The following is a 14,956-nucleotide window of genomic DNA, read 5'->3' as shown; positions in this document are numbered from 1 at the left end:
GCCTCCGTCCACCCCGGGGTCCCCAGGGGTCCAGGAGGGCTGACTGGTGGGGCTGCTGTGCTGGAGGCCGGTGTGGCGCTGGGGCCAGTGCTAAGGTTCTGGCCGTGGCCTGGTCCTTTCCACTGGGAGGACTGGATCATCACAGCTGCTCTTTCTTCTCACCTGCGGCTCTCAGGAACGGTCCACACACAACTTGGGGTGTCCAGGAGGAGGCTCTCAGGCCTCGTAATTCTGTTTTCCCGTTGGGGTCCTCTGTCCAGAACAGCACCTGTGTCCACACCCGCACAGATCCTGTGCCCCTTCCTGCACGTACCCCAGTGTAACCGCTGCCTATTTTCTTTGTCTGTGCTTATTCTCCGTCTCTCTCCTGGACCTGAACATAAGCTCTGTGAGGTCAAGACCTTCGTCTGCTGTTCATCACTGAGAATCTGGCCCCCAGAGCCCGGCCTAGCACTCAGCAGGGAGCCAGGAAACGGCTGTCAAAGGAGGCCGGGAACGTGGCAGGTGAGCAGGCCTTCTGGTGGCTGCAGCCTTCACGTTGGAGAACTGTGGCTCCAGCCCAGTCCTCTGCCCCCGCGAGGTGTGCCTGCCGGTTGACAAACACAAACCACGCGCAGGTGGACAACCACTGGCCGGGTGCCCATCGGGCCCGACTGGTTCACTCACGAGCCAGAGGCAGGCAGGCTGCCCAGCTTCTCACACTGCCCAGGTCCCCCCACCGGGGGTCAGACGCCTCCGGCTGACACTGGTCCCTCAGTGACGCCGTGTGACTCGGTGAGGCCCTAGTCAGTCTGGGAGATTTGCGGTCATGACATTTAGAGTCGCGTCCATGGGAAAGTGTCCTCGGAAGGCGAGGGGGAGATCCTGGTGGTGGGAAAGGACCATGGCGCCCACAGTGACCACATGATGACCAAGTGGCCTTTCCAGACAGCCCTTGTGCTCCAGGATGAGCTCAGCAGGGAGCTTGGTGAAGGGCAAAGAACACTGAATGGGAAGCTGGGAGACCTGGGCCTAGTCCCAGCTCCGCCTGCAGTGTAGACACGGTGAATGCTCTTCACTCTGGGCCTCTGTATCATCACCTTCAGATTAGGCTGGGTCGAGGGTGCAGGTAGTCTTCATTTCTTACTCCAGCTCTGGAGGGGCTGCCCAAAGCAGTGTTGAGAAGGATTCTGAGGCTGTGTGGTGGCTCAGAGGAAAGTGGGCGTGGTTGATTAGTGGTGTCTGCAGTGGTACAGGAAGCGGGATTTAGCCGTTCTTGCCAGGGGCTGCTTGAGCCCACCCACCGCGCCCTCCCTCCTGCCCAGCAGCTCCAGCTCATCCTCCGACCTGTGGCAGCCTCCCCGTACCCTGATCGAGTGAATGAGCAGGTGATTGAGCCTTGTGCTCAGCTCTGCTTGGCGTCGAGCCCCAAGAAGCCTGCCTGGAGCTGGGAGACCAGGTAACCCCTGGTCGTGCTAAGCGGTGTGGTTACAGCTCCAGGTGTTGTAGGCGTGGGGACAGTGCAGGAGGAGGGGGTGGGTGACGGGCAGGGCCGTGGTGTGAGCCCCCGGCTCCCAAGGCTGGGTCACCAGGCTTCACCAGGGATGAAGATGAGAAAAGGCTCCAAGCCGCCAGGAGGGGCCCCTGAAGACCCTGTCAAGGATTTGCCACCTAGCTCCAGCAGGCCCCCGTGACCCCAGCTAGTGTTGCGCACGCCCCCCACCCCGGCCCCGTCCCATCCCTGCCCCACCACTGTGCCCGCGAGGCTATGGGCGGGGCAGGGCGGTGTGGAAGGGGCCAGACCAGGGAAGGAGCAGTCCCCACCTGAGGACCTTTCTCAGGTCGTCTACCTCTGTGCTGACCGAGGGCCTGGCCCTCGCGCCTCCTCCCTGCCCCTGCATGGCACATCCTCTGTGACCCCAGCTGTCCCACTGTGTGTGGCCTCTGGCCTACCCACCTGTCCCCTCTTGCTTCCTGTGGCCCCACAGAGAGACCACCACCGCCAGCCAGCCTACTATCTGGCCCTCTTCAGTGCTTCTGGGTGCAGTGGCTCTGTCCCTGAGTTGGGCTTTCCTCCAGCGTGGTCGCCCCTCTCACCCGCTCTGTTACCTCTGATATGCTGTGCAAACATATTTCTCGATAAAATGCTGGGAAGAAAAATAATTAGAGTGTTGCCTCCATTATCCAATTTCTGATTAATCAAACTCTCTTTGTCCTCGGCCAAAATCTGTTCATTTCCCTTAAACAGTGGGCCAGTGCCAGACATCGATTTCCTGTGTGTTAACACCACGCACGCATGCACATCCCCGGCCCTGCCCCTGCCCCTGCCCCTGCCCCGCGGCGGGGAAGAGGGAGGCACAGACGGGGCCGCCCTGAGTCCCCAGCACCACCCTCTGCCTCCAGGAAGCTCCACGACCTCGACGCACCCACTATCCCAGCTCCAGCTCCTTGGCTGGGCTCCGCCCCACGCGACCTCGGTCTCCAGGTGCATTAGTCTTGTTGCTGGTGGTTCTGGGCTCTCCTGGAGCAGGAGATGGAGGGATGGAGGGCTGGTGCCGAGTGGTGGAGGGTGTGGCTGCTGGGGACCGGGCAGAAGGGTGAGCTGCATCCCCAGCTCTGGAGGGACCAGGACTTTGGGACGCGTACCCCTCACTGGCGCAGGATGGCTGGGGCTGGGCCAGGAGGCCAGGGATGGGGGGCAGGGCCTGTGAGGGGGCCTCAGGGTGCGGATGGGGGCGTGCTTTCAGTGGCAGCCGCAGAAACGCAGTGCTCATAGGCTCACCAGATGGAACGCAGTGCTCATAGGCTCACCAGATGGGGGGACACCCTGGGTGGGGGGGCCCAGAAGCAGGGCAGAGTCAGGGTCGGTCCGGGCCACGCACCACCGTGTCCGTGTCTATGGGGGGGGGAGGGGGGGGAGGCCAAAAGGCCTTGCTAGAAGACTTCCCAGAAGTCCCTGCTGGCCCCTCCCTGCCCTGAGTTGGCCCCTCCCTCACACAGTACAAAGGGCTGGGGTGGATTTATCAGCACCTGCTTCCTGCCAGTTACTTCTGGGCCGTGGGACGCATTAGTGACAAACAGACCAGAGCCCCTGCCCCGTAAAGCCCCTGCCCCATGGAGCCAGCGTCTGTAAGCATGATGGGGTGGGAAACGTGATAAACAAGTCACACAGCAGGTTAGAAAGCAACAGTGCTGTGTGTGTTTGGGGCGTCATAAATAGGATGGGCGGGGGGGTCTCTGACGAGGGGACCCCTGAGCCGCTGGAGTGGATGCCGTGGCTCTTTGGACAGAGGATGTTCCCAGTGGAGGGAAGAGCCAGTGCAGAGGCCCTGAGCTGTCGGGACAGCACAGCAGGAGGGCTGGGGGGTCAGGAGTGGGGAGTGGAGGGAGCATGAGGGCAGGTCACGGGGTCAGGGCTGGTCGCAGAGCCTCGGGGCCACAGAAGGACTTGGACTCCAGCTCCGAACTGAGATAGATGTCTGGCCTGCTGCAGGAAGGTTTTGAGCATAGGAGAGACTCTGCCTTGTGTTTTTACAGGGATCCCCCGTCCACCCCATCGGAAGGAGCAGAGTGTGGGGGTGGGATGGGTCGCTGGGGCAGTCCAGAGGAGGGGCTGAGGGTCGGGCTCCAGGCAGAGGCCCCCTGAGGTCAGGCCCAGCCCTGAGCTGAGGCCTTGGGCCTGTTAGGAAGGGGCGGGGGAACAGAGGGAGGTGTGCTGGGCACACGCTGGCCAGTGTCCCCAGCTCCCCTTCCCACTGCCTGCTTACAAGAACTGCCCTTCCCTCCGAGTGGGGCAGCACTGATTTCATTCACGCTCCAGAGCTCCCCGTCAGTCAGGCTGAGGCGAGGCGAAGCAGTGGCAGAATCCACACCTTCGCCCGGTTCCCGACGGGCCCGTCCTGCGACCCGACCCCCTCAGCTCTCGTCCTCGACCAGTCACGTGCCTGAGCATCCCTGTCTCAGCCTCTGCTTCTCGAGAACCCCATCCAGACAGGGTCAAGGCCACTGTGGGCTTGGACACTCCCGGGGGTGGCCTGTCTCAGAGGGGAGGACCGGGGCCAGCCGCTGAGAGTGACCTGGGGCAGCCGCTGGCCTCGAGAGGACCTACGGGACTGGACGGTGTGCATGCTCTGGGCCCTTCCTTGGCCCTGGGAGTGGGCTAGGCATCTGACTTTTTTGAGCCACGCTGGCCTGGAGACTGAGATCCCGCAGCCTACAGGTCTGCGTGTGATTAGGAGGCTGGGGTAGGAGGCGGTGAGAAGGGCTTGGAAGGAAAAGGGCTGGACGGAGGCAGCGCTCACCTTCCAGGTGAGAAAGAACAGGAAAGGAGCTGTGAGGGAAGGAGGCCTATAGAGCCCTCGCCAGAGAGGGTCCCACCTGGGGGTGACCAGGGCGGGGGCTGGGATCATGGGGGGCCACGCACAGAGGCAGGGCACAGGAAAATCAGTGCCCACCCAGCCCAGGGGCCTGAGTGACGGTCAGCAGTTCCCTTGGCTGCGGAAACCTAGAGCCAGGCTCTTGGTGAGTGCACCTCCTTCCCCTTGAGTGTGGAACCTTCCGGTGTTGTTTATTTATTTACCCCTGGCCTGGAGAAATCTCTGGCCTGGTTTCCTCCTGAGTCAGTGTTCCTCAGGCGATGCTATCACATCTCATCTGGTCGGCCATGGCGGCTGTGGGCCGGAAGGCTGCACACATGGCTGGGGCGTCCAGAGCCACGGGACAGTGCGGGGCCAAGGGAAGGGCCTCTCCCGTCACCTGTAGTGGTCCTGAGGCCAAGGGGCTGCCTGGCCAGGGCAGAGCCAGTTGTTGGAGCCTGTCTGCTGCTGGCGGCGCTGCCCGCCAGCCCCTGTCCTCCTCCCATCTGCTCGGGCTCTGGCTCCAAAATAAGCAGGGAGCAAGGAGGAGGCGAAGGAAGGGGGCTGCTTTCAAGGGGAGACCCGCTGTGGGCCTGGCAGGCAGGCTGGGGTGTGTGGATAAGCTCACCCGGGGCCTGGTCCAGTGGGCTGGGGGGTATCTGTCAGGGGTCCCCAAGTCAGCAGTGTCTGTTCTGTGTATCTTCCCAAGCACCTGCTCAGAGGGAGGTGGAGCTGGGGCCCTGGGGAGGGGGCATGGGGGTCGGGTGTGGCTGGGCAGGAGGAGCCAGCGCCTGAGGAAGGGCCGTCCTGGGTGAGGTCCGGTTCCACTGCCCAGCAGGGGCGCCAGACACTGGGCTCAAGGTCACTCTGGGCGGGTGATAAGTCCAGCCGGTGCTGCAGTGGCCAGGGTCGCTCAAGAGGGAGGCTCTCGCTGGCCTCCGGGGGCACGTTCTCAGCTGGGTGGCGGGGTGGGCAGGGCGCTGTGGGTGTGGGGGTAGGAGACGCAACCAGGGAGGCCGGCTTTGCCCAGAGGGCAGCATCCGGGAGGGCGGCCTGTCCCTGTCCCCTTCCAGTGTTACTGGCATCAAGGTAAGCAGGGGTCATCTCCTCGGAGGAAAAGGTGTGGCTTTTTAGTCCAAAAGTACATGTTGTTGTATCAGAAACCATCAGAGCGTTTGGATTCTGCCATGTGTGATGTCTGCCATGCCCACGAGCTATAAGGTATGAGGGAGGCGTGGCCTGCGCTTGCTTTGCAGACCTTTCCGGGGAAGCCTCGTGCCAGTATCCTCCCTGATGCCTGGATCCAGGCTGGTGATGCAACCCGTGCCCGCCTCCCGCCACCAGTGGCAGCTCCCTGGGAGAACAGGGGTCTCCGGGGGGACAGTTTCTGCCCTCTGGCCCCTGGGGGGGTGGGGGGTCCCTGCCAGGGCAGCCATCTCTGAGCCGCTCCCTAGGGAACTGTGAGAGGGACGCTCCTGGGATGGACCTGCCCTGAGCTGGGCCCAGGCCAGGCAGGCTCCCCCACTGCCCAGCCGAGCCCTTGGTCAGTGTCACCCCAGCTGTCCCCACCCTAGCCCCTCCCCTCCCCCGCATGACTGGTGGCTTCTTGTCGTCTGTCTCCTCCAGCGTCACCTCCTCGGACCTCCCCCAATCCCGCTAGTTGGCCGCCCGCCACACGCACCTTCTCCCCTTCTCCACGGCACTGCTCTTCACCAGTCCCCCCACCAGAACACAAGCCCCTCGGTGCCCAGACTCACCCCATGTCCCCGAGCGCAGAGCAGAGCCTGACACACAGGCTCGGTCCCTCGAGGGTACCGTGATGATCACACAGGGCCCAGGGTCGACTGATGGCCTACTGGGAGGGCCGGGGGGGCCCTGATGGGATGGAACTAGCAGATCAGGGATGGAGCACTTTTCGGAGACGAGGGACAGTGTCTGTCCTGAGTGAGGCCGTGGGGTGCAGCGCTGATGCCACCGCCCAGGGGTCCCAGTGGGGAGGGGGTCAGGCCCGGGTATACTCTTCTGCATCCCAGGAGCCAGGCGGCCACCAAACCATGGAGGTGGCCTGAGGCCACAGCTGTGAGCAGCAGCCCCACCACCCTCCCCCAGCAGGCAGCCTTTATTCTTTCTGTCCTTTTCCTTCAAGGGGAAAATACCAGTTTGGACCCTCCCCCCACCCACCTTGTTCAGGAGGAGCGGGGCCACAGCCTCCCTGGCAACACCCTGGCTGGCAGCTGCGACCCCACTTCCGTTCTGGGTTCCTAATGTCTGAGCTGTGACTTGGGCTTTCCGTTCAAAGCAGAAACACGAGGCCAGTTTTAAAGCACAGGTGCCTAAGTGAAAACGCAAGTCAGTTTAAAGAAAACCACGGGGTAAATAACAGAGCAGGTGACCAGTGGTGCTGTGGGTGCCGGGGGGTCCTGGGTGTTGGAGGACCCACGGGCCCGAGCCCTGCAGGACCCCGAAGGCAGCCCTGAGGAAGTCGCCCCCCTCCCCAAACCTCAGTTTCCACAACTGGGGTGCCGTGCCCAGCTCTGGACACCCCGCAAAGCTGAGGCAGGGAGCCGTACTCTCGGGACAGAGGTGCAGGACGCCCCCCCCGGGGGGCCCCAGTGGCCAAGGGTGCAGCCAGGCCCTCTCCCTGGCCCCCCCCGGTGCCCAGCTCTCCCGAGAAGGCCCCTCCCTGAGGCCCAGCCCTCATCTGCCCTGAGTCTGAGGGCACGTGCAAACGGCCCCATGGGGTCTGCGGGCCCGGGCTGGCTGGGCAGGGGCTGTTGCGCCCAGAGGTAAAAGGCCTGTCGTGGGGCCGCAGCTTGAGTTCACGCGGGTGGAGGCAGGGAGCAGAGGGGCGGGGAGTGGTCAGAAGCGCGCAAGCAAAGGACACGGGCCTGTTGGGTGCCACGGGCGGGTCTAGGCCAGGCTCGAGAAGACCCAACGAGAGGCGCACAGGGACCCGGCACTTGGGCTCAAATGTCCACCCAAAGCGGAACTCTGGGCTCCAGATCACCGGGTGCGCACCGGCAGTGGGAAACGGGTCCTTCTTAAGAGGGGAGGACATGGGTCAGCGGTGACGGCCACAGGGAGGGAGCTGACGCGGGGATGGCAGTTCTGGAGGGCGGGGAGAGGGACCCACTCTTCAGAAGATGGAAACGACTTGGGTGGTTCAGGCCCAGGAGGCCAGTGACAGAGGCGTGTGGACAGGACATGGGCGTTGGGACTCAGGCAGGCCTCCCCGAGGCCTCTACAGAAGGCTGCGGGGGCCCAGGAGCAGCTGCAGGTGGAGGGGGGACAGCGGTGCTGAGTCACAGTCCCACCTAGCTCCGCGGGGGCAAGGGGGGAGGTGAAAAGGCCCAGGACCTCAGACAGCCCTGGTCCCCGCTCTGGCGCTGGGGACTCGCTGGCCAGGGTGTCAGGTGGGTGGTCTCACTCGGCCTTGCTGGCCCTGTGACCTGGACTGCCCTCTGCCCTGGGGTCCCGTGCCCCGCACGGCTGGCCACCTGAGTGACCTCTGCTTGGGCCTCAAACGCCCCCTCTCAAGCACACCCTGATCTAGTGGCCCAGGGCTCAGTGTGGAGCAGGCTTTCCTTGGGGCGGAGAGGGGGTCTGGAGAGGGAGGGGCTGGGCCCGTCTCTCTCAGAGGAAGCAGGACCTGTGAGGAGGGTGCCCCACCCGCCGGGTCCAGGCCTTCTCAGGCCAGTAAGCCGATAAGCAATCTTCTGTCCTTGGAGACCCTCTGGCTTAGCCTGGCTTGGGTGCAACACCTTAGGTGACCTTGACCCTGGGCTCCCTTCCTGCGTCGGGAGTGGGGGCAGGAGGAGCTGCTGGGAGCGAGGTCAGGGGCTGGCGTTGCACAGCCTTGCTCCACCCCAGCTCCTGACACAGCTGCGAAGAGGGTGACAGCGGACCCGGGTGTCACGTGGTTGGAGCTCTGGGCCAGGCCATGGGGGGGCGTCCAGGGTACAGGGCGCCAGATATGCAAAGGCCCCAGAGAGGTGGCAGCAGCGTGTCCCCACCCCTGGCTCCAGGCCGTCACCAGATTCCGTGACATGAGACTTGAGAGGACCGTGTCTGGGGAAGTGTGACAGGAGGGCAAGTGGGCCTGCCAGGCGGTGAGCCAGGGTCCAGGGTTGGGGGTCGGGGGCAGGGCAGGGAGGTTTTGAAGGGAATTATCTGCCTGAGACCACAGGAAGGAGAGCAAGTTTCAGCCACAGGGCTGCTGAGTGGGCTCTGGGTTTGGGGTCCTGCCCTTGCAGCCTTGGGGTCCACAGGTAGGCGGGTCAGTGAGTCCGGGAAGCCTATGAGGGGCTGTGATGGAGCTTGTCAAGACCCTCAAAGGACCCAGTTTCTCCCCACAGCTGCTGGGGGGCCCCCGTGGGTCCACATGTGTAGACCGAGCCTGCCAGGGGTGCACCTGCCGCTTCTCCCCAGCGTCCCCTCTCGAAGAACAGCCCCCCTCCCGCCCTGGGGCCAGACCCTGGGGTGCCCTGAACCCAACCACAGCCCCGTCCCCTGGACTGCTGCGTGCAGAGCCTTCCCTGTCCAGGGATGCTGTTCACGCCTGACTCAGGGAAGAGGCCGGCCCCTCACTCTCGGCGCCAGCCCCCAGCATCCGTGCTGTCCCTCTGATGCCAGGCACGTCCCCATCTCAGGGCCTTTGCACCCGCAGTCCCACTTTCCTCACCACCTCCTTCCCAGACGCCGGCCCCACAACCTGTGCAGCCTGCATCGCCCCCTCCCCCACCCCCACCCCACTCTGGAACTGGGCCCCTCCCTCACCACTGCGCACTTGCTACATTGGTCTGATGCCCACCCTTCTCCGTCAGGGGTCTTCAGCAGTGGCCCCCCTCCATCACCGACAGCTGGCCCAGTAAGTAACTGAATGACAGAGCCCTGACTCGTCCACATGCACGCCTGCTCCCCCCATGCCATGTGCAACGGCACAGATGTGCATGTGCACCTCCCTACGCACACGTACGTGGACCTGCACGCAGGCACTGTGTACACCAGTGTGTGCACACGTGTGCCGTCCTGCACACGGACACAGGCACGGATCTACAGGCATGCGACCACAACACGGATGTGCACCCGCGCTGGGGGCTCCTCCCGCCCCCTCCTCTCTCCCTGTGCCTCTGTCGTCTGTCTCGGTCCAGCCACCCTGCCTTCCTTCGGTTCCCTGGTCACGCCATGGCACCCCTGCCCGCCCCCCCACCGAGTGCCCCTCCCTCCCCCACTCCTCAGTGATTTCCAGCCAGACCCAACAGCGCTGTGGTGGGGCATCCTGGGTGTCGGGACCTGGGGACTCGTGAACAGTTACTGGCCAGGGAATGACGTGGTCGTCCTGCCCTTGGTCCTGTGCCTCTGGGCTGACTGGGGACGTCCTCAGGGGTCCAGGAAAGCCCAGTCAGACCCAAAGAGATCGAAGTGGCGGAGCCTCCGAAGGGGTGGGGCTGTCCCAAGGTCCCCCTGCTCACAGACCTCCCTCCCTGTGTCCGCGCAGAACCCCAGGCTCCACCACCCCATAGGTGGCAGTTGGCTCCCAAACTTGGCCCGACACGCACAGTTGCCCCCAGCCACGATTCCCATATACTCCTCCGTTGCCCTGTGGCTGCACTGGTCAAGGACCACGTGGCCAGCCCCACTTTTCTCATGGGTGTGTTAAAATACAAATAACAAAATTTACCATTTTAACCATTTTTAAATGGTACAGTTTAGTGGCATTAAGTACATTCACGTCGTTGTGCAACCATGACCACCATCATCTCCAGAACCTTTTCATCTTCCCAAACTGAGACTCTGACCCTATTAAGCAACAGCTCCCCAGCCCCTGGCACCATCTACTTTCTGTCCCTACGAACCTGACTGCTCTAAGGACCTTACGTAATTAGAATCCTACGGTATTTGTCCTTTTGTGCCGGGCTTGTTTCACTGAGCATAATGTCCCCAAGGCTCATCCATGTTGTGGCAGGTGTCAGAATTTCCTTCCTTTTTAAGGCTGAATAACATTCCCGTATATGTTTTTATCACATTTTGTTTGTCCATTTGTCTGTCAGTGGACACGAGTTGCTTCTGCTTCTTAGCTGTTGTGGATAATGCTGTTATGAACATGGGTGTACAAAAATTGCTTTGAGACCCTGCTTTCAATTCTTTTGGGTAGGTACCCAGAGGTGGAATTACTGGATCATGTGGTAGATCTGTTTTTGTTTTTGTGAGAAACCTCCGTACTGTTTTCTATAGTAGCTGCACCATTTTACCTTCCCGCCAACGGTGCGCAAGGGTTCCAGTTTCTTCATGTCTCGTCAGTATTCACTGTTTTCTGGGATTTTTTCAATAGTAGCTATCCTTATAGGTGTGAGGTGGTATCTTAGTGTGGTTTTGGTTTGCATTTCTCTAGTAATTAGTGATGAACATCTCTTCATGTTCTTATTGGCCATTCATGTATCTTCATTGTGCATGTCCATTCAAGTCCTTTGCCCAGTTTTGAATCAGGTTGGGCTTTTTGTTGAATTTTAGGAGTTGTCTCTATATTCTAGATATTAATCCCTTATTAGGTATACAAGTTGCAGATGTTTTTTTCCATTCCGTGGATTGCCTCTTTACCTGCTGATACTGTCTTTTGGTGCACAAAAGTTGAACATTTTCATGAAATCCAGTTTGTTTTTTCTTTTGTTGCCTGTACCTTTGGTGTCTTATCCAAGAAATCAGTGCCAAGCCCAGTGTCAGGCAGCTTTTGCCCTATGCTTTTTCCTAAGAGTCTTACAATATTAGGTCTTTGATCCATTTGAAGTTAATTTTTGTATGTGGTGTTTGGTAAGAGCCTCAGTCTGGTGGGAGAGACCAGAGAAGGGACGGGCGTGGTAGGGAGAGGTGGGGTGCCCGCTGGTGGCCACGAGGGCCTGAGTTGGCCCGTGAGGAGCAGGCAGGGGTCCCATGCCAGAGCCAGGTGGAGGGTGGGCTCCCCAGGCTGCATGGGGTTGGGTGCGGGGGGTCGTGTGCAGCGCTTGCGAGGACGCGGCCGACGGTGCAGTCTGTTCAGGTGCAGCCCTGCACGGAGGCAGGGGACAGGCCCGCTGGACCCCATGCCGTGTCACCTGCCCGGGTTAAACTATGTTCCGAGAGAGGGGTCACCACAGGGAGACCCAGCGCCTGGGGGCCTGCTTGTCTCTGGGGGCCCCAGACAATGGGAGGGACCTGTTCTCCTGGGTGACCTTTGTCCCTGTCGCTGATCAGCTGAGGGAGAATTGGCCACTTGGGGCCTGCCTGTACCTGAGACTTTAAGACACAAAATTGAGAAAAACGGAAATGTCAACATGTGGTTCCCCCAGTGTAGCCAGCATCGCCTTCAGGAGGCTGGGCACTGGGGGCCCTGGGCAGACGCTGGGCGGGAGCCAGATGTCCGGGGCTGCCGGCCAAGGGCGGGGCCGGGTCATCAGCAGGGACCAGGGGGCAACCACTGGGTCCCTGTCGCACATACTTATGGTCCAGGGCAAGTCCCTGGCGGGACTCTTGTCTGTAAACCTTTCTTATGACACAGTTCATGAGCGAAGTATAGGAAACATGGTAAAATGCACAAATCCCTTGTAATTTCACAACATAGAGCTCATTGCTGCTTGGAAAATAACTTTGCAGACCTCTGCTCACACAGTACGTGCACGCATGTGTGTGTTGGGGGGCACATGCCTGTGGGTGCGTGTGCTGCCTGTGTCCTATATGCATCGTCCTACGACACTCGCTCGAGCGCACCCACGCCGTTCCCGGAGGGGGGTCATCTCGGGGCTTCTGTTCTAAGCGTGATCGCCATCCTTGCTGGGGCTGTGCCGAATGACCAGCCGTTTAGCCGCTGCTCTCAGCAGAGACGTCTCCTGGTACATCCCCCACCGTGGGCTGTGGGGCTGCGGTGAAGCAGGAGACACTCAGCGCCCCAAGGCTGAACCCCTCCCCACTTGCCGACTGGGCACCTGCTGTGTGCCGGGCCCAAGTGCTGCCGCGGAGGGCGGGGCAGGACGGGGTGGATGCCCAGGTGGCAGAATGGGGGGCGCCCACAGGTGATGGGGATGGGGGTGGGGGGAGCACTGGCTGGGTACCAGGCTCTGTGCCGGCCACTTTACCTCTTGGGGACCAGCTCTGGGTGTGCTGTGATCAGTGAGGGACAGGCTCTGAGACGGGGGTCATGGGCCCGGCCACACAGCTGGGCTGACACTCACCACCCTGAGAGCAGTAGGGTGCATCAGGGTCCCCCCGAGCGGCAGGGGGAGCCCAGGGAGAGAATGGGCTCGGGGTCAGCTCCAGGGCAGGATGGCGGGGACTGGCAGGCACGGAGGCGGCTGGGAGAGTGATGGGCAGGTAGGGGGACATGGACGAGACTCGGGGTCCTTCCCACCCAGGGCCTGCTGTGGGGAGAACGGGGGCATTAGGGGGTGGATGCTGACCATGGCAAGATGGGGGTGCTGCAGGGGGCAGGCAGCCAGGCAGAGGCTGTGTGGATGGGGTGAGAGGGGTGCCGTCCTGGGCTCCCAGGAAGGGGCAGAGGCTGAGCTTTGGGGATGCCCTGGTGGGAAGGACCCAGCCCAGCTGCTGCGGGTGGTCGGGGGAGCCCTGGGAGGAGCATGCAGACCAGACTTCCCGGGTCAACAGGGGGCTGGCAGAGAGCTGGTGCTGAGGCCCTGCACCAGGTGTGAGCACAGCTGCTCCTTATTGACCAGCGGGGGCAGGGGACCTGAAAGGCTTGGCCTGGGACCAGGTAGCCTCTGGGCCGCCCCTGCCTTGCCCTGGACTTGCTATTTCCCAATGGCCTTGCATTACTCTCTGGCCTGTCCTGCCGCCCACACCTGGCCACCGCCCTGCCCATTTGAGAGCCCCTGCCCTGGAGAGAGCAGGAGTGACCCCACTCCCGGGAGGTGGTAAGAGTCGGTAGCACCCAGTTACCCTGGTCTGGGACCCCATGGTAAACATGTGGGTGCAGCGCCAGCAGCTGCAGGAGAGGGTGCGGAACCACCACGTGGAGTCCTAACCACCACCAGACGGAGGTCTGAGGCTCGGCGAGGGTGAGGTCGCCGGGTCTGGGTGGGCAGGGCAGAGTGGCGGGGTGCTGTGCTCTCTTCCCTCTGAAGACCCTCAGGCCTGGTCCTGGCCTAGCTGTGGGCACTCTTTCCTTGAGCGCCGGCCTCAGGCCGCTGGCCGGCGGGGAGGGGTGCGGGGTGGCGGTCAGGCATGTTTTGCTGGGGTTTGAGCTCCACTGGGGGGGCGTGGGGGGGGCTCTGATTCATCATTCCCCAGGCCGCTTCCCGCCGTCCAGGGCTTCCCTGCCCACCCAGCCTGCAGTGGGAGGAGGCTCATGCTGTTCCCTTGTTGGCAGGTGAAGGCGGATGCCCGAGGCAGGGGGACCACAGGGAGAGCCCACGACATCCTTACTGGCAGCCAGCCCTCCAGCCACACTCGGCAGCATCACCCCAGCAACCAGCGACCAGACGGCTTCCCACCGTCAGGAGGACAGGGAATGACTGCGGCGCATCTGGCCCCGCGGTGGCCCTGGGAGGTGGAGTGTCCCTGAGGGAGGGCTCAGCCGCCTCCCACAGCACAAGAGCCATGCCAGCTGGAGAGGAGGCGCCGGGGCAAGGGCTGCAGTGGGGCATGGCCTCGCCCCCCCACCCACGCTGAGCGCTCCAGGGCACCGGCTCCCATCCACTGGGCGCACCTGCCTCCAGTCTCAGCTCCCCCGCTCGGTGGCCACCGGGAGAGGCGCCCCGTCCCGTGCTCCACGTCTGGGCCCGCCGCTGCCGGACCATGGGATGTCGGCAAAGCTCAGAGGAGAAAGAGGCAGCACGGCGGTCCCGGCGAATTGACCGCCACCTGCGTTCGGAGAGCCAGCGGCAGCGCCGCGAGATCAAGCTGCTCCTTCTGGGCACCAGCAACTCGGGCAAGAGCACCATTGTGAAGCAGATGAAGATCATCCACAGCGGCGGCTTCAACCTGGAGGCCTGCAAGGAGTACAAGCCGCTCATTATCTACAACGCCATTGACTCGCTGACCCGCATCATCCGTGCCCTGGCCGCGCTCAAGATCGACTTCCACAACCCCGACCGCGCCTACGACGCCGTGCAGCTGTTCGCGCTGACGGGCCCCGCCGAGAGCAAGGGCGAGATCACACCTGAGCTGCTGGGTGTCATGCGGCGGCTGTGGGCCGACCCCGGGGCGCAGGCCTGCTTCGGCCGCTCCAGCGAGTACCACCTGGAGGACAACGCGGCCTACTACCTGAACGACCTGGAGCGCATCGCCGCGCCCGACTACGTGCCCACCGTGGAGGACATCCTGCGCTCCCGGGACATGACCACGGGCATCGTGGAGAACAAGTTCACCTTCAAGGAGCTCACCTTCAAGATGGTGGACGTGGGCGGGCAGAGGTCAGAGCGCAAAAAGTGGATCCACTGCTTCGAGGGCGTCACCGCCATCATCTTCTGCGTGGAGCTTAGTGGCTACGACCTGAAGCTCTACGAGGACAACCAGACGGTGAGTGCGTGACCGGGCTCTTCTTCTGCTCGTTGCTGCCACGTGGGAGCCGGCGGGATCCTGGCTGTGTCCAGGGCGGGAGGGGAGTGGCTGCTGTCCAAGGGGGGCCAGGGCGGCTC

At 62.5% G+C, this 14,956-nt stretch overlaps 2 protein-coding genes across 2 annotated transcripts in view; one reads left to right on the top strand and one right to left on the bottom strand.

The window, feature by feature from the left end:
* The window catches only part of RSPH14 (radial spoke head 14 homolog), a 60,784-nt gene that overhangs the window by 13,608 nt on the left and 32,220 nt on the right, over positions 1-14,956 (bottom strand). The window lies entirely within an intron of this gene.
* GNAZ (G protein subunit alpha z) overlaps positions 1-14,956 on the top strand; it is a 41,111-nt gene that overhangs the window by 4,993 nt on the left and 21,162 nt on the right. Inside the window, exon 2 of the mRNA XM_032603488.1 lies at positions 13,687-14,837. Coding sequence (XP_032459379.1) covers positions 14,115-14,837 — 723 coding nt within the window. The 5' untranslated portion in view covers positions 13,687-14,114. The remainder of the gene's footprint in view (positions 1-13,686; positions 14,838-14,956) is intronic.

The sequence above is a fragment of the Phocoena sinus genome, chromosome 14 (assembly GCF_008692025.1).
Source record: "Phocoena sinus isolate mPhoSin1 chromosome 14, mPhoSin1.pri, whole genome shotgun sequence".
Taxonomy (NCBI): domain Eukaryota; kingdom Metazoa; phylum Chordata; class Mammalia; order Artiodactyla; family Phocoenidae; genus Phocoena; species Phocoena sinus.
Note: the sequence above shows the minus strand (reverse complement) of the source record. Positions and strands in the feature narration are given on the sequence as shown.